This window comes from Leptonychotes weddellii, chromosome 1 (genome assembly GCF_054177405.1).
Source record: "Leptonychotes weddellii isolate Sample4059 chromosome 1, ASM5417740v2, whole genome shotgun sequence".
NCBI lineage: Eukaryota > Metazoa > Chordata > Mammalia > Carnivora > Phocidae > Leptonychotes > Leptonychotes weddellii.
Genome location: NC_138369.1, coordinates 53564039 through 53582908, shown reverse-complemented (window position 1 = coordinate 53582908; position 18870 = coordinate 53564039). Strand labels below are relative to the sequence as shown.

The 18870-nt window shown below is 46.4% G+C and overlaps 1 protein-coding gene across 1 annotated transcript in view; it reads left to right on the top strand.

Moving 5' to 3' along the window:
- TRIM71 (tripartite motif containing 71) overlaps positions 1-17204 on the top strand; it is a 69884-nt gene extending 52680 nt beyond the window's left edge. Inside the window, exons 3-4 of the mRNA XM_081823867.1 lie at positions 7062-7196; positions 10416-17204. Of these exons, the coding sequence (XP_081679993.1) occupies positions 7062-7196; positions 10416-11867 (1587 nt within the window). The 3' untranslated portion in view covers positions 11868-17204. The remainder of the gene's footprint in view (positions 1-7061; positions 7197-10415) is intronic.
- The last annotated feature ends 1666 nt before the right edge of the window (positions 17205-18870 follow it).

The following is an 18870-nucleotide window of genomic DNA, read 5'->3' as shown; positions in this document are numbered from 1 at the left end:
CTATGTTCATCTGTTTTGTTTCTTAAATTCCACGTGTGAGTGAAGTCCTACAGCATTTGTCTTTCTCTGACTGGCTTGTTTCACTTGGCATAATACACTTTAGCTCCATCCACATGGTTGCAAATATCAAGATTTCGTTCTTTTTGATGGCTGAGTAATATTCCTCTGTGTGTGTGTGTCTGTGTATCACATCTTTATCCATTCATTAATCGATGGACATTTGGGCTCTTTTCATAGTTTGGCTATTGTTGATAATGCTGCTATATACCTCAGGGTGCATGTATCCCTTCGAATCAGTGTTTTTTTATCATTTAGGTAAATACCTGCTAGTTCAGTTGCCAGGTCATAAGGTAGTTCTATTTTTAACTTTTTGAGGAACCTCCATACTGTTTTCCAGAACGGCTGCACCAGTTTACATTACCACCAACAGTGTAAGAGGGTTCCCGTTTCTTTGCATCCTTGCTAACATCTGTTGTTTCCTGTGTTGTTAATTTTAGTCATTTGCAGGAGAGTTTTTATCCAAGTGCACTATAGCCTTAAATAAGGTAGACCTTTCTGTTACTTTTCATCTGATATTAGTAGAAAGTCAGTAGTCATGATAAGGGTGACTAGTCCTTTAGTGAACTTAAGTTGCCTGTGTGGTTAAAAAAGGAAACATTAGCCCTTTACATATTAAACAAAAGTGATAGATACTGTACCATTTAGCACAAAAATTAGGAGGACTGAGCTTGATGACTAAGCAAAATTTAAAATTTTGTAAATTAAAATGTAAGTTCATCTAGACTTTCTGGACTACTTTGGTTCCCTGTTCTGTTTTTGTTCGATCCCTTTAATAGACCATGTAACCTGCAGGAACTCCTTGCCATGATGGAAAGTTGACCACAAGGAATGCTGAGAATGCCTACTATTTTATATAAATTTATATAAACTAGCCCAGAAAGTAGATCAAGAAAACGTTGTTTTTTGTTTTTTAAATTACAAATTACTGTTACAAATATGGAAATGGAAGAACAAAATTTAGTTGTTGTGCCCAAGATCCCAGATCTCATTAATCATAGGCCTTCTGTTTTTGTCAGTAAGAATTAGTGGTCCCTGTTTACCAAGGGCACCAAAACCGGCACTTTCTGTAAATAATGCCTGAGGTTTGGGTGTCATTCTTTCCATTTTGCAGAGAGAAAAACTTTGCTTGAAAGAGATTAAGTAACCCTCCAGAAGTCACACTAACAATGAGTAGAGGAATTGCAGTTTGAACCCAAAACTGATGGTCACCTCTCATTTGCGAGGCAGCTGTGCCCCCGCGTACCCTCCCTTCTCATGCATTTGCAAACAATATAAACAAATGTGATGAAAAATGGTTCAAGAATTTTAATACATCATGACCTAATTATTATTTTTCCCATGCCGTCTTAATTAGGATCCTTGGTTGCAGTTGAATGAAAGGAGATGAATAGTCTCAGGTGACTGGGTAGGAGAAAATATGGATGGATCAGGCTTCAGGTGTCCAGGGACTCAGACCTTGATGCCAGCACTCTGTCACTTAGCTCTGCCTCTCTCCATGGTGACCTCATTCTTGCTGTTGAACATGGTTGGCATGCATGGGCATCTCTTCAATCTTGCACTGTTCCGCAAGCCATCCTCAGGGAAAGAGTGAGTTTCCTTTCTCCTCTCCTCTTCCCTTTTGGGGTGGAGAGAGAGGTTGGAACCTCCATTTGTAAAATTTCAGGGTAGGGCCCTTGATTGGCTTGGCGTCCTTCATTCCTCCTTGGGCACCATGCCTGGATGGTAGTGAAGCGTCCTCTGGACCAAATGAATATGCGTGAAACGTCCCAAAAGTAAAGGCCACTAGCCACACCAAATCTGCAGGCAGATTTAAGTTCTTACCAACTTTACACCACCTTTAATGAGTATCAGTGACCTTTTACAATATATCTGAACTCTACAACTTGGGACTTGTGTGTTTTCATTTCCTTTTACCAGCTTTTGTTTAGAAAAAACTAGGAGCTCCATTCCCTTTCTTCAACCAGGGACATTTATCCATTATTAAATTACAAGTGTCAGATGTACAGTTGACTGTGAACCACAGTTTCTAAGTTATAACTCTGAGAGACTGACTACTTGCCTATATTTAGCTTGAGAGTCTTAGTTCTAGAGAAAACACCCCGAAGTAAATTCTCCCAATTAATTCTATTTAGTCCTGTAAAAAGAATTTACCATGATGAGAGTCTAGAGTTACTGACAACAAGGGAAGCCTGAGAGATATTTGCAGTGTACCTCATCAGTGTTTTAAGGGTGACCAGTCTTCCTGGAAGTGTAACTTTTGGCCACTTTCGTAATTAGAACTTTTCATAAGGTGCCCTGATCCCCTGGGTTGGGGGAGATACCCATAATCAAGATCAAGAATATAGTTGCTCTCTGCATAAAGAGAGCCTTGATTATTTCAGTCACCCTTAAGACACCATTGACTGTAATATGCACATTTATTTTATATACACCTAAGAAAGGAAAAAGCCCATTGACAGTTTTAAGATGAATCATAGTTTCAAAGGTATTAAATGTGATAAAATTACACTTTAGAGTGAACTACAGTAGTTCCCATATCAGGTTTTGTGGTCTGTGAGTTTATGGGTGACATTTGCATTCTGTCATCTTCTGCCTATCAGGACACTTTTCTTTTCCTTTTTTTTTTTTTTTTTTTAAGATTTTATTTATTTATTTATTTGAGAGAAAGAGAGAGAGAGACAGAGAAACAGCATGAGAGAAACAGCATGAGAGAGGAGAGGGTCAGAGGGAGAAGCAGACTCCCTGCTGAGCCGGGAGCCCGATGCGGGACTCGATCCCAGGACTCCGGGATCATGACCCTGAGCCGAAGGCAGTTGCTTAACCAACTGAGCCACCCAGGTGCCGTCTTTTCCTTTTTTTTAAGATTTCTTTTTTTTTTCAATTCATTTGACGAGAGAGAGAGTGCGCGCACACATGCACACAAGCAGGGGGAGCGGCAGAGGGAGAGGGACAGCAGACTTCCCGCTGAGTGGTTTGCCGGATGCAGGGCTCCATCCAGGACCCTGAGCTGAAGTCAGAAGCTTAACTGACTGAACCACCTAGGCACCCCATCAGAACACTTTCAGTAGCAGTCATCTGGCCTCCCCAGTTTCCCCTAGCAGACCTCATTAATCTCTTTCTGTGCTCTTTCCTATGAAACCCAGGTGGCCTCCACCTCCCCTGCACTGATTGGCCTGCCCAGATTGAGACCCTCAGTTTTCAGATGTTTGATTGGATCTGTTAACATCTAAAAGATAACTTTTTTCCCCTCAAGCCCCATGCTTATTGGGTAATTTTTTATTATCCGTCCTTACTGCAAATTGAATGTTTTTGTTTTTGAAATTTATTCAGCCCTTTTACCTACTGTCGTTTCCCCACCCCACCTGCAAATGCCCTGTTTAGATAATGGGAACTAGTTTAGCAGGTCCTGGTCTGCACATCTTGGAATGCAGTGCTTCACGGGACTGTGTATGATTCGGAAAAGAAAGCTCTATTTTTTGTCTCTACACACAGGGCTTTATGACTCTCAACCCTAGGAATGATCCTATCCGTGCACACTTGGGGATCCCTCAAATTACAGTAAGGGCTTTGTACCCTTTCTACCTGATTGAAAAATGGAAGAAACAGTTCTTGTCCTAGAACAGGAATTCCAGGCCTAAGAGCCTGCTAGAGACCTGGCAGGAAAGATCGAGGGAGCAGGCCTGCTAGGAGACAGTAGCGGGGGAGGTGAGTAGACAGACATTCGCTATGTAAACCCACTTGCTACACAGAGGGGGTGGGGGTGGTCACTGCGCTCTCCTGCCAGTTCTTGCCCTGTAGGAATGTAGGCCTGTTACTTCCATTTCTTCTGTTTTTTATGGAGAATCAGTTGGGTAAGTAATATGGCATTGGTATAAATAGAAAGCATTTTGCCACCTCTGCTTTCCATTGAGGAAGCTAAGAAATAAATGGACAAAGGCTGTGTTGCCTCGGTCGCGTATTGACTCGGACACCCGCTGGTGCTCATTAATGCCGACACATCTGAAGACGGGATGTGTGGGTTACTAAGTTCTCTCCATCGTGACCGACCCTTTCACACGCTTGCCGTGTGGTGCTGGGTCGCAGCACTTCCAACCACAAATCCGGACGTTGGGAAAGGGGACTTCCTTCTTCCATTTGACTTCCTGTTCTCAGCAGCAGCAGTTTGTCACCCAGCAGCAGAGGGTTAGCTCCAGTTCCCAGCTTCGGCCGCTTCCAAAATGAGCTGGGCACACCCCTGGTCCCTACCTGTAACCCCTACTCTCCTCTCTTTGTTCTCCTGGCCCAAGGGTGGTTGCTGCCGACTGCAGGCACGGTCTGTCTGTCATCCTCTGTGTGCCCTTTGCCCTGGCAGTTCTCCACTAACTGTTCAACCCCATTTTCTACGTTCAATTATCTCTTTAAATATCTAGCGAGATTTCCCAGCTTCTAAATCAACCTCGACCACCTGAGACGTTTGGAATCTGCCAAGTCCATCATGAGACCTGCTTATATGCATTTACTGATGGGTCAGTCTAATTTTTTTTATCTTTTGGTAATTTGGATAGTTCCATCTACTTCAATTTGTTGGCTACTCTTTCCTAGGGCTGCTATAACAAATTACTATAAACTGGTGACTTAAATAATAGGAATTTATTCTCACATAGTTCTGGGGGCTGGAAGCCCAAAATAAAGGTGTCAGCCGGGCTGTGCTCTCTGAAGGCTGTAGGGAAGAATCTTGCCCTTCTTTTTCCAAGCTTCTGGTAGTTGCCAGTAATCCTTGGTTTTCCTCGGCTTGTTACACCTACATCACTCCTAGTTTCTGCCTCTGCCTTCATGTGGTCTTCTTTCTGCATGCCTGTTTTCACATGGCCTTAAGTGATTTTCAGTCACTGGATTTAGGACTCTACTCTAGTCCAGTATGACCTCCTCTTAACTAATCAGCCTGAATGTGGGGGAGACAATATTTAACCCAATATAGTTACCTACTGCTTTGATGAATATGGATGGCTATGGCCGTATATGTTAGCAAGTGTAAATTATATAGAGATTGTTCCTGCTACAACCCAGTGGCGAAGTATCATGGACTATGTACCTAACCCCCACATAGTGTGCTATGTAATGACACTTGGGACAGGGTAGTAAAGGTGGAACAGAAACATTATGGGAAGGTGTCCTTCACTGCCAGTTTCAGGAAGATAGTGGCATCTGAGCTGGGTTTTTGAAATTTAGGGTGAATTTGGAAGAGAAGGCATTCCAGGCCATGCATAGTTCATGAGCATTCTCGATCAGCCGAAGTGCCACCTCTGATCTTCAGGCCTCACAGGGATTGGGGCAGAGAATGCCATGAGCAGTTAGCCACGGCAGCCATGGGTGGTTTGGGGGCAGCTGCAATGTGTGTGTGACTTTCATGCCATTGGCGTGTCTTGTAGACTGAGAGGATTAAGGGGGGTCCCCAGTTGTAAGTGACAAAATGAGTCACAACTGTTGAATGAAAGCATACTCGTACAAATAAGGCTGCTCATGTACTGTTTGATTCCATTTCTGTGAACTATCCAGAATAGACAGCAGTGTAGAGACTAAGCAGATTATGGTTGCCATGGGGGAGTGGGAGGGGAGATGGAGAAAAACTGCCTAATAGGTATGGAAGCTTCCTTTCGACGATGGAAGTGTTCGCAGCTAGGTGGTTGTGATGGTTAGACAATATGGAATGTGCTAAATGTCAGTAATGGTACACTTTAAGTTCTACCTATTTTAACCACAATTTAAAAAGCAAAATGGGTCAGGAAGCATGCGTAGGCCTTGGTACATAACCGTACCTGCATGACAGGAGCTAGGTGGGATGAAGGGAAAGGATGCCTGTGGTCTTCCTGCAAGTGTTTCTCAGCTGAGCACTGTTGATGTTTTACTCTATGAGCTGCTGTGCTGAGCTCCTTCCATGTATTACCTTGTCTTTTCCTTCTATTGGCCGAGGTTGCGGAAGGCCAGGCACTTGTCTGGGGCCTTGCAAATAGTAGGATGTGGAGCTAGGGTTTGAAGCTGGGTTACCCGACTCCTAGGATGACTGTCCAGCCTGCTTTTCCCAAGATGGCCTCAGCTGTAGATGTGCTGCACATGCTGGAAACCCTTGGTCCAGGGCACACTCATGGTTGGTCACCCATGAGCGATTCCTGAGCCCAGACCAGGCTCCAAACCCTGCGCGCTTCTCTAGGCCCCTCTTGATGTGGGACATAATAACACCCTTAGACCTGTTGCACCATCAGCAGTTTGGAATCCCTGATTTAATACCTCAGTATCTCAAAGAAATCCTTGTGGCTTTTCAAGACACATCATGTAATATTGATGAAAACACTGGGCCTTCTGTCTTGATTAATTTTTTATGAACAATAATACGTCTGATTAAACTGGCTGGTTTACCAAGGGCTGGTCGTACAGAGTGGGGTGTGTGGTGGTGCAGGGATGGTCTGGCAAGCGGACTGACCACAGGGCACGGCGTGCGTGGTTTCTGTGGCAGATCAGACAGTATCCCCAGTGTCCCTTGGGGTTGGAATGAGCTGTGCTGCTGACGACGTGACAGGAACATGATGGCTACCTGCTGGCCTGCAGCGATGGTGCACCTTGACCTGAGCGCTGTGCCAGCCTGCCGGGTTTTCTCACGTGGCCAGGAAGGCCAGAAAGTCTGTGGGAGCTGGTTCGTGTGCTGGTCCGGTCCTCGTTCCCGCTTTTCGGCTTGGACCCAACTACACTGGTTTCACTGTGTTGGAATAGCTCTTAAGAGTGCTGAGCACCATGTAGGTGCCGTTTCCCATAGGAAGGAACCCAGCGCTTGCCACGGCCCCTTCGGCTACGTGTCAGACAGGTGCCGTGCTCCCCTTGCGTGCCTGCTTTCTTTCCAGGGAAGTGGATCAAGTGGTCTCGGGGGCCCAGGGTGGTAGCTCTTCGGGTTTGCGACAAGCAGACTTAAATGTTTTTGCTTGAGGAGTGGAGGTCCTTCTAACGCCATGAGCCTGCTCTTGCTTTTCCAGCTGAGCATCGAGCAGGCCCAGACTGTGGCGGAGCAGGTAGAGATGAAGGCAAAGGTGGTACAGTCGGAGGTCAAAGCCGTGACGGCAAGGCACAAGAAGGCCCTGGAGGAGCGGGAGTGCGAGCTGCTGTGGAAGGTAAGGAGTGCTGCCCACCCCCACCCCGGGCCTTCTTGGCTGGCCAGCAGTTTTCCAGTGAACTGCAGCAAAACCACGAGGATTCTCAGGTCAGATCCCAGATCCCAGCTCGGAGTGGAGAACACTTGGGAGGTTTTCCATGAAGTATGTTGGCAGAAAGATGCAGGGCTCCTTGTACCATTGTGTGTGCCATCTGAGCACTAAAGCCACAAGAAGCCTCCTTGGGAGGAGTCAGGTACCCAGGACTGGAAGGAGCCTCACGTTTTATGTTGCGCACACTCAGGGAGACAGAAGGGGGCGCAGTCGAGACTGTTGTTATGAAAAGCAGGCTGCTGGGAAGTATCCTTATTTTTTGGTGTCCTGCCTGGTTGCACTTCCTGCCCCCTTGTGGAAAACCACTAGGGAGGGCAGCGAGCGAATGCCCTTTCTTCTGTTGCAGCAGGAAAGAGTGCTGAGCAGGCTGGTGTGCTGTTTAGACAAATCAGCTGGAAAGATGACTTTCCCCATCCAAGTCCTCATCTCAACATTTTCTACTCTGGCCTTTACCCCCTGCCCCAGGAACAGGGGAGAATATGCCTGTGAATGGGCCAGTACCTCAAGTCAGTTCAGCTCCAGGATGACATTCTCTTAATGCGTGAATAAGACCATACACATAGCTCATTAAAAAGGGTGCACTTAGGTGTGTGCATGCTCGTTTTAATCATCTAAACTATGCGAAGGTAGAGATGGGGTCTCCATTTCTGAACGTGATCCTCACCAATTACTATGCCCTAAAATGTTCTGGAAGGTTGTGTTGGGTTTTGCTTTGCATTTTCCATTTAGTTAGCACATAACTAACTGCTTTCTGCCTTTGCTGACCTCTCAAGGAATATGGCTCAGTTACCTTTTGACGAGAAGAGAACGATCCTTGGCTAGAAAAATTCTTTAAGATTTAATTCAGCATGTATTTTATGCAGGCACCTTTGTGGGCCTGACGTGGTTTCCAGACACTCACATGCCCCCGTGGTCTGCCAGGCTCATGCCACCCACGAATGTTAATTATAACTGAAAGGGGCCCGCTTCATGCAACCTGAGAGCTCCCTGGTGAGCTCCCTGGTGAACTCTGCCACAAACTTGCTCTTCTGGATTTGCTGATGAAAAGGCCTTTGTGCAAAGGAGTTTCTGCAGATCTCACCTTAGGTACCCTCCCTCCTGTGAGGCCAACTCCTGTCCTCTCCCTAAAGGAAATTCTCTTTCAGGGGGCATGGGAAGCAAGTTTTTAGTCTTGGAGAAGCAAATTTGGAAGAAGAGTCAGTCTCTCTGTGTAATATACTTTGTTTCTACATTTCTAAAAACTTGTTCTCAGATAACCTCCAGAATATGCATGCTCATTCTGGACACACCTCAGTCCCATTTGTCTTTACTTTTTATTATGGTACCTCACCCTAAATCCTGTGGGAGTCCCACTCTGTTTTACTAATTACTGACTTTTCTGCCCCTCCCAGCAAAGCTTTCCTGCCAGTTTCTGCCCTGCCACGTCCTTGTTACACATCTTTTTTCTTGCACTCCCCATTACTGAAGATATTTGAGTGCCGGGTGACCCAGTTTTGGGTATCTAGATGCACTTCTTCATGCTTATGGCTTACAGATTTCCAGTGGACTTGATGAGCTCGTGGGATTAGCTGCAACCACCTAGTTGAGGAATCCAGAGCAAAGCCCAGAGGTTTGGCCCAATGCAAAAACCAAAGGACAAAGCTTCTCTTTGATCTGTCCCCACGTGGGCCTCTCTACACATATGTGTCTTGCTTCCAGAGTGGACAGATGGAAAAGCATGAATGGGTCAAAAATCACATCGCCCCCCTTCCCGAGGGAAAATCTGACTGAAATCCAGGCCTCCCCAATAGTGGAGCCGTATTCTGAAATAGACTTTCTAGCGTTCTGATTAGTAGAGCCCTCAGGGTTCCTGGTTCTCTCTACATGACGGCACGAATCAGCTAGGTGACTCATTTATCCCCTTCACAGGGAAATCACTTCTAATTGGAGGTCTTTTACTGATTTAATGCACAAGAATGGATAAGTGGCTCTGTTTCATTGGTCACAGACAATCCCACATTCCGAAATCGTGGGTTTCAGAACCTCAGAGGCAGAATTATTTTAGCAAGTCAGAATTCAGGTTTCTGTATTGCAACAATTTAGATTGAGAGGGCTCCTCTGGAAATACTAGAGGCCAATGGTTTCCAAGGACTTACTTTCTCCAAATTTGGGGTGTGTGTGGCCTTTCAGGATCCCTGTGAAGACAGAAAACCACGAAGAGGACTATGGGATGTGTGGCAGGCCAGGGGGGTACAGGTTGTAATCTTGAATTAGGTTCTCAACAAATCCCTTCACTCTCTCCACACACAGTCTGTCTTCCTCCCCCCCCCCCCCCCGCCCCCTTTCTCTCTCTCTCGGAGTGGAGAGTGGGGCAAGGCAGGGATGGTAGAGTGGAGGAGAAATCACTGAAGAGATTGCAGTCTCTGTAGCTATGCTGAAAATTCAGCCCTTTGGGAGTGTAAGACCGGCCTTGTGCTCTAGTCCCCTGGGAAGTCCTGCTGGTGAGGGCCACGTTCTCGACCTGTCATTACACACCTCCAGTGCCTGGCACAAAGCAGGTGCTCAGTAAACATTTGTTATATGGCTGTGCTTAGCTTTTATATTTTATTTCTAAGTGACGGGAATAATAAAAGAACTCCCTCTATCCTTCACCCAGATTTACTGCTTATTTACATTTTGCCCCATTTTCACCCTACTCTGTATGTGATTGGCGTGTTGGAGACAGGATGCCTCTTCCCCCGAATGCTTCTGTTTATTTCCTCTGAGCGAGGGCAGTCTCGTCCATCATCAGTTACTCAGAAGCAGGAAGTGCAGTCCTGATAGTGTGCTGGTGCCTACTCCCTCGGTCCCTGGTCAGTGTGCACCAGCACTTGGCTTTCATAGCAGCAGGAGCCTGCGCTGCAAGTCGTCGTCCTGTTTGCAGTCATCTCTCGTAATTGGCACAGTTCCTCAGCCTCCCTTTGTCCTTGGATCTCTGCCGCTTTTGAAGAGCACGGACCAGTGGTTTCTGTGGGCTCTCCCTCAGCTCCTCGGGGTGGGTCTGCCCTCGTGATCTGTGTGATCCGTGTCGGGTGGTATGTTGGTTTTTTTTTTTTTTTTTGCTTGCTTCAAAGCCTCTGTCCTCTCTCCCTGCTCTCACCTTTCCAGGTAGAGAAGATCCGCCAGGTGAAAGCCAAGTCCCTGTACCTGCAGGTGGAGAAGCTGCGGCAGAGCCTCAACAAGCTCGAGAGCACCATCAGTGCCGTCCAGCAGGTCCTGGAGGAGGGCCGGGCGCTGGATGTCCTGCTGGCCCGGGACCGCATGCTGGCCCAGGTGCAGGAGCTGAAGACCGTGCGCAGCTTCCTGCAGCCCCAGGAAGACGACCGCGTCATGTTCACACCACCCGACCAGGCCCTGTACCTCGCCATCAAGTCCTTTGGCTTCGTCAGCAGCGGGGCCTTTGCGCCGCTCACCAAGGCCACGGGCGATGGCCTCAAGAGGGCCCTCCAGGGTAAGGTGGCCTCCTTCACCGTTATTGGCTACGACCATGATGGGGAGCCTCGCCTCTCAGGGGGCGACCTGATGTCAGCTGTGGTCCTGGGCCCCGATGGCAACCTATTTGGTGCCGAGGTGAGCGACCAGCAGAATGGGACTTATGTGGTGAGCTACCGGCCTCAGCTGGAGGGTGAGCACCTGGTGTCTGTCACCATGTGCAACCAGCACATCGAGAACAGCCCCTTCAAGGTGGTGGTCAAGTCTGGCCGCAGCTACGTGGGCATCGGGCTCCCGGGCCTGAGCTTCGGCAGTGAGGGCGATAGCGACGGCAAGCTCTGCCGCCCCTGGGGCGTGAGTGTGGACAAGGAGGGCTACATCGTCGTGGCTGACCGCAGCAACAACCGCATCCAGGTGTTCAAACCATGTGGCGCCTTCCACCACAAATTCGGCACCCTGGGCTCCCGACCCGGACAGTTTGACCGGCCAGCTGGTGTGGCCTGCGACGCCTCCCGCAGGATCGTGGTGGCCGACAAGGACAATCATCGCATCCAGGTCTTCACGTTCGAGGGCCAGTTCCTGCTCAAGTTTGGCGAGAAGGGAACCAAAAACGGGCAGTTCAACTACCCTTGGGACGTGGCGGTGAACTCTGAGGGCAAGATCCTGGTCTCTGACACCCGCAACCACCGGATCCAGCTGTTCGGTCCCGATGGCATCTTCCTTAATAAGTACGGCTTCGAGGGGGCTCTCTGGAAGCACTTTGACTCCCCCCGGGGCGTGGCCTTCAACCACGAGGGCCACTTGGTGGTCACCGACTTCAACAACCATCGGCTCCTGGTCATCCACCCCGACTGCCAGTCTGCGCGCTTCCTGGGCTCTGAGGGCACTGGCAACGGGCAGTTCCTGCGCCCACAGGGTGTGGCCGTGGACCAGGAGGGGCGCATCATTGTGGCCGATTCCAGGAACCACCGGGTGCAGATGTTCGAGTCCAACGGCAGCTTCCTGTGCAAGTTTGGCGCCCAAGGCAGTGGCTTTGGGCAAATGGACCGCCCTTCTGGCATCGCTGTCACCCCCGATGGGATGATCGTGGTGGTGGACTTTGGCAACAATCGGGTCCTCATCTTCTAATCACGTTCTCTAGGCTTCCGTGTTTGGGCTGTGCGTGCGTCTCTCTCTCTCTCTCCTTTTGAATTTCAAAGAAGAAACAGTCTCAGGGAAATTTCTTTTTTTCTTTTGTTTAAAGAGAACAAGAAAAGTACAACATTGCTTAAGTCCTACCTCATCTTTATTTTTTTACAGATGAATGTACTTATCTTTTCTGCAGGGATTGAGCCTGTGACGTGATAATTTCTATCTACCTCATAAATCTTTACATTTCCTTCTCCAGCAGGCCCTCTGCCCACCTCCCCACCCTCACTCAGTGGAGTTCACGTTCCTCTCTGACCCTTTGTGGGGCGTGATATGCACAAGCCTGGCGTCTCTGTGGCTGGGGGGGGGGCACTGGATGGGTGGTGGGGTGTATTCTGTAGATTGAGCCAAGGAAACATGAAAGAACTACTAAGTAAAAAAAAAAAAAAAAACTATAAAATGTGGAAAAATAAGATTTAAAATGCTGAATTATAGAGTATTTGTGTTCTGGAGAATACTGTGTTTATGGGATTAGATTGTGTTGTGATCTTGATCTTTTTAGGAAATCTTTTTTTTTTTTTTTAATGCTGCAACAGAGAACTTTTCTGTGTTCTCCTTTTATACCTCAGTGTGTATCATCCTGTTCAGCATCTTTTCTTATTCTTAGAAGATATGGATGTGGCTGTGGCTTGCTAGCCAAGAAAAGCAGACTATTCTATTCATGTTTTAGGGTATGTAATCTTTGCTTCTTTTAAGGGATGGTGTGTGTGTGTGTGTGTGTGTCTGTCTGAGTGTCTGAGCCATCTTATACCAGAATAGTAAAGCTGAAGATCATACACCACCACCCAGAGAAACTTTCCTTCTCACACTTTGGTTTCTAAAAAATAGATGTAGCTTAGGATTTTCAATTAAAAGTATTCTCAAAAGTTAAGTATTTTTAGTTTGTTATTGGTTATAAAGTTCAGTGGAAGGAAGAAGAAAATTAGCCTCATTCTCAGAAAGAGGGTGTCAGACCTGCCTGGCCCGTGGACTTGAGTGTGGGCCGGCGGGCGTGTGCTGAGGTGGTCCATAGAGAGCATAAGAAAGCAACAGGCTACCCCAAACTCTGCGGGAGGGCAGAGGTCAGTCCCTGACCTCTGCTTGAATGTTGTTCTGTTAATAATGCTAGGTGTTTCTCTTTCTGAACTTTTCCTTTAAAAGCACAATTTTTACCTGCTTTGGAAGTTCAGGGAAATAGAATGTTTGACAGTCAAATGAATAGGAACAACCCATCCCTACACCCTCTGCTCGGGTCACTTATACGGAGTGGTCTGCTCCCGAGCCGTGCAGTAGGACCTCATGGTTAACATGAATTTTCTCCCCAAAGGCCTTTGAATGTAAAAGATTTGTAAACCAAATTGCCCCAACCCAAAATGTAGGCTGTAATATTTTTTGTTACACCTCTGTCTCGGTACCAAAGAATGAAAATTTAGCCAGGCTCCCGCTGCAGAACTGTGGGATGGCATCCGTCACTTTACAGGGTTGGTTTGTAGTAAGCTGGACTTGGGTACAGAGCCTTGTGCTTCTGGACATTATCTGTCTTTCACGTGGAAAGTAGGCATAGCTAATATCCTGCTTGTGAGAACCTATATGGGTCCCTGCATTCTCCCAAGTACTGAGGAAGAACCACATTCCAGAGTAGCACACCTCAGGAGCCCAAGGTGTTCTCAGACGGCAGGGGCTTGCTTCCAGGGAAACCTCTTGTTCAAATAGAAGGACTAACGTCAGTTTCTGTTCCTGTATTTCAGAGAAACTCCCCTTGCAGTAGAGATGTAGTTTTAAATGAACCAAATGAAGTGACACATGGAGCAATTTGTTTTTGTCATCCCAAAAGAAAAGGAATTGATGGGGGTGGTGTAGCAACTCAGTCAAATTGGTTTTCTCGTCCAGCTCTTTCGGACATTTACCACTTCAAGGTACCCTGTGTCCTCCCCATTGCTTTAGTTCTAGGGTTTCTGAATGACCAAAATGGGAAAAAACTCACTTCATAAAGGAGAACCGCATGCAGTAAAGGATCCAAAAATTGGAAAGTCACACCAGACGACTGCCTCTCAGCTGCTGTGTTTCAGGGCAAGGAGGCGTCAGGAAATCTTGTTTTGTAAAACCACGTTTTCTTTTATTGAAGCAATCTTGAATCCTTCCCCAGTTCCTGTTCGGTTGCCTTTTATTTGCCCCTAGGTTCTAAGTTCTTTGGTAAAGAGTTTGTGTAATTAAACATTTTTATTGTTTTTTATTTTGGAAATAACTTGGTGCTGGTCTTCCTCCCCTCCTCACCCCCCAACCCCCACCCCAGCCACCCAACGAACCACCCTTTAAACACCAAAGACAACTGGTTTTAAATGCTTACAAAATTTTATTGAAGAAATGGATCTTGAAAATTCTTAGAAGTGTTCTCAGAAACCTGGGATGAGTTACTTCAGGTAGTCACTACCTTTGATTCTCCCGTCTTCACGCTGATCCGTCCTTCCCAATGTCCCTGTATGTGGGGGAATTGTGGGACCTGAGTGAGAGATTTTGTTGGTGATAGCGGTAACGTACAACTGTGTAGTTAGCATTTCTCTGTGGATTTGGTTGTTAGGCCAGGGTTTCCACACTTGACTGAAATGATCAGGTCTTAATTAAGAGACTGACCAGTTTGCAGGCTCAAAGCTAGTAGGTCCTCCCCTGAAATGAGCGTGTAGGTGCGTGATGCGGCCTCTCTGCCCTCTGTGGTGGTCCATCTCCCCACCTTGCTGCACCCAAAACTGTGCACCACTGCCATTTGAGAAACATGGTCACACTTGGGAAGCTTTTGTTTTTAAAACACTGGCCATCTGTGGCTGCCCATGATTGACTCCTGACCCACAGGGATTGGTGCGAAGCACTTTGGAGTGTGTTTATTATACGATGTGGAAGGCTCCAAATCAAAGAAAGAGGAGGAAAGCCAACATTTGGAACTCCGGTGTGAGTGAGGCTGTAAAAAATTGGGGTTTTTAACTGGGTATCTCCTGCCTGTTAGGTGATGCTAGGGTAGGTAAGAATTGGGTAGACGAGGAGAGTCTTGAACACCGTGAAAAGATAAGGCTGTGGGTACTGCGAGGGAAGAGTATAAACTGTTTCTGTTAAGTAAATGTGGTATTCAGACAATAATCCCCACGTGTGTCCGATCTGGTCAGGTGGCAGGGTGGTGCGGGGTAGAGGGTCAGTTTGTGTTTGGAGATGCCAGTTGGATTTGGATATGTAAGTTTGGGTATTGAGATGGCTAAAGGAGATCTAAATAACCCACAGATACAAACCACTTTTGGTTGACAAAGTTAACATTTCCAAAGTGTTAATCTTTAAAAAAGAAAAAATCATTTCTCTGTAAATTTGGTCCCAAGAAGCAGTGCTGTCTCAGAAACCTCTGCTCTACGGTGGCTGGTAGGTGGCACATGAGTTGGCTGGAGCCCAGTGGCCCGGGCAGGACCCAAGTGTACTAATCTTTGATGGATGGATACCCTTTTAAGTCTAACTTATTTGGGGAAACACCTACAGGGGGTACCATAAACAGAATCTAAATTGTGTGTTGGGCCAAAAAAGTTGCCAGATGTCAGGCCCTTTGTGATGGAGCTATAAGAGAATGGTTTGAGATTGGCTCAGTCTGTTTTATTCTAGTTAAGCCAAAGCTTAATAATTTGAGGAGAGAAGTCTTTTTAGGCTTGAAGCAGCAGAATACTGTTTATATATGTGTTGTCATCCTCTTTGGAAGATTCTACAGTTGCTGTGTTCTGGTAGATAGAAATATGCCAAAGTTATAGGCTTGTTCTTCTGTTTAAAAACAAAAATCCAGTGGTGCCAAAAAAGTATGTAGGGTATTTATTCAAAACATCACTCACTGGTTTTCCAACAGTCTGGGGCTGTATAAAAGTCAAACTCTTGAACTTACTCGCGTGTGATGATATCCTAGAGCCAGGCCCTCCTGGGGCTCTCGCTCACTCTGGCTTCCTGCGGGCCAGGGGCTCAGGACACGCACGCACAGCAGTTCCACACCACACCGTTTGCTTTCGTTCAGTTTCTACCTCACTTTTGGCGAAAGTCATCTACCTCATGTTAGCATCTCATGGGTCTCTGAAAAGCATAGTATTAATCCACAGGGGAGTGGGTGGGAGTGGGAAGCTAGCTCTAGAAGAAAATGTTTTTATAAATCCAGAACTGACTTCTCCCAGGGGAAACATTTGATTGACTTTGAAACCAAATATTCCTGTACTCAGGCAAATGTCGTCCTAAATCCCAAGTATTACTTAACCAATCTGCCCCCCCACCCCCGCAACTAGGAATTACGCACACCATTACCTTGTTGTTCAGTATTAATTAAACTACTGGTTCATCTGACCTATTTGAGGACTTAACCTGCAAATAAAGACCTTTAGGTCTCTTTTTCTCTTCAAGAGAAAAATATTTTATCTATATTTTGAATGTCTGCAAATCTACCCTTTTAGGAGCAATTCTAAGGGTCTAGTTGTTGGAAATATCAAGTATTTGAAGGGAATAAGAATCCTTTAGACTTCGTGATTGTAATCGTACCTTTTCTGGACCCAGCAGGATGTTAGTCACCATGACATTGCGACAAGCACTGCTTCACTGAGCAGGGACTGGTCAGGTGCGGTGCTCTTTTGTTTTGTGTTTAATATTTTTTCTACCAAAGGTAACATGTTGACGGGTTGTTCTTTCCTTTGTTGTTGTTGTTTTTAATTAAATACTTGATGAAGTTGAAGCACATTACCATGGTATACTGTATTGCCTCTCCACTCTCTTGCTCCCCTAGATATTTTTTGTTTTGGTTGGAAGAGAGGGTCCTGAGACCACTGTAATGATTGCAGATTGGGTGAAAAATGTCATGGTGAAGCAGTACCTCAGTGATGTCTATTTTTAAAACTGATCTTACGGGTTAACAAGCCAGCCTGGTGGGATGTTTTCCAGCCATCATTTAACCAGTAATGGTTCTAAAAGTTTTGTGTATCCACACGGTCTTAGACCTCCTTTTAATGATTGTATTAACTTACAAGCTCAGGTAGTATTTTTCTTAAGGCTCTGTCTCAGAGCACACTGACTGAATGTTAACGTGTGTAGCAAAGTGTTTACTTTCTTTAAATAACCAGCTCTGGAATAGTTCTTTATGTTTCTAGCAGTCTGTGTAGTTTTTCTTCAGAGGAAGATTTTTCACATTTCTGGGGTGTTCTTGTTTTTAGGGTGGTATGGTTTCTTTCCTTTTTTCCCCCCATTCTTTTCCCCTAAACTCAATGCAGGTGAGAGGGTGGGTGGTGGGTAAGGGATGTTGTTTTTAACTAGCATGTTAGTTATAATTGGGTGGGTGGGAGGGTAGTATTTTTTTTTTTTTTTAAATGACTCTTGCTTAATACTGTCCATTAGCTGTCATGCCCGGTCAGCAAAATAATTTTTAAGTGTAGAACACATGACTTGTTTTTTGTTTTTGTTTTGTGGGAAAGGTTAATGCAGAATTGGGGAAACTAACATGGGCATGTTGCCAGATGTTAGAATGACTAAACCTTTAAAAAAATTTTTTTTTAACTTGTCCAAGGCAGACCTGATGTAAGGAATACGCACCACCAGAATAACTCTCCGGGCCACAGAAGCTCCTGCAAGCCCATCTGGGGTGCTGACTGCCTTTTGACACTTTTAAAAATGGGCATTGCAGTGGTGGTGCAGATCCCATCAATTAAGTGAAGAATGGGGGATCAAAGATTTCCCCCCAAACCTTTGAAGTGGATTTTTGTTTGGGGTGTGTTTTTCCACCCTCTGGATTTTTACTTTTAAATCTTAGATGTTATCCTGCGGGCTGTAGGCATGACAGGCAATGAGCAGGTGAAGAACCAATGGGAAAGTGTTTGAAAACTCGTGTGTTAGCTAACAAGGCTTCTGAATGTATCACTGTGGTCCACAGAGAAGGCTGGAGAAGGTAGCAAGGAGATGCTGTATCAGCTACTGCAGCCTTAAAACAAAGTTGGTGTCTCTTTGGACTTTAAAATTGTTCCTATGCAGCTTATTTTATTTTTGTTTAATCAAATAAACAAGAGGGTTTTTCCATGGAAATATGTGTCTGTGTGATCCTTTAATCCAGAATGAGCAAGGGTGTGTGTATTGTGCTCCACGGAAAGGAAATCTGTGAGGAGGGTGGCCCAGAGGTTGCGCTCTGGTGGATGGGCCACATTGGGTCCATGCAGGGTTTTCCAAAAAGGTGGATGCTGGCATTTTTTTTTAAATAGAGGAAATGTTAAGTAGCCTAAATGTTTTCATATCTGTACTTCTGGATTCTGGGGGAATTGGGGATCCGGCAGCCCCAGGTCTACCTTCTGAGGAGCTGAGGAGTGGATGTCCCTGTGGAGGGATGAGTGTTCCTGTCCCACTTACCCGCAGTCCCCTTCTCCACAGATGCCCCTGCCCTGCTGGGGCAGCCTCTGCCTGGGATGGAGGGGACCAACTTTGGGGTCTAAACTTGGCCCTGGGGAAAAAGTGAGCAGCTTACTCCCGTGGCCACTCTTTGGCAGAGTACTGTAGAAGCCAGGTGGATCAAGACGTCTTTTGACGGGTGCCTGGGTGGCTCAGTTGTTAAGCGTCTGCCTCCGGCTCAGGTCATGATGCCGGAGTCCTGGGATCGAGCCCTGCATCGGGCTCCCTGCTCCTCTCTCCCTCTGCCTGCCGCTCCCCCTGCTTGGGCTCTCTCTCTCATCACATAAATAAATCTTAAAAAAAAAAGACTTGAGCTAGTACGTTCACAGCTTACTGGGAGACATCATTTTTCATTGGAACGAAGTGTCCCCCAACTTGGCTCACCTGTTGTCTGCGTCTCCTCAGACAGCCTTGTTTGACCTGTGGACAGAGGTAAGCAGTGCGCCAAGGTCTGTGGCTTTCTCCTGTCCTGTGTCCCTTTCCAGCTGTGATGAGTGTTCACTGCGGTTCTAATGGGCATAGGTCTTACCCTCCAGTC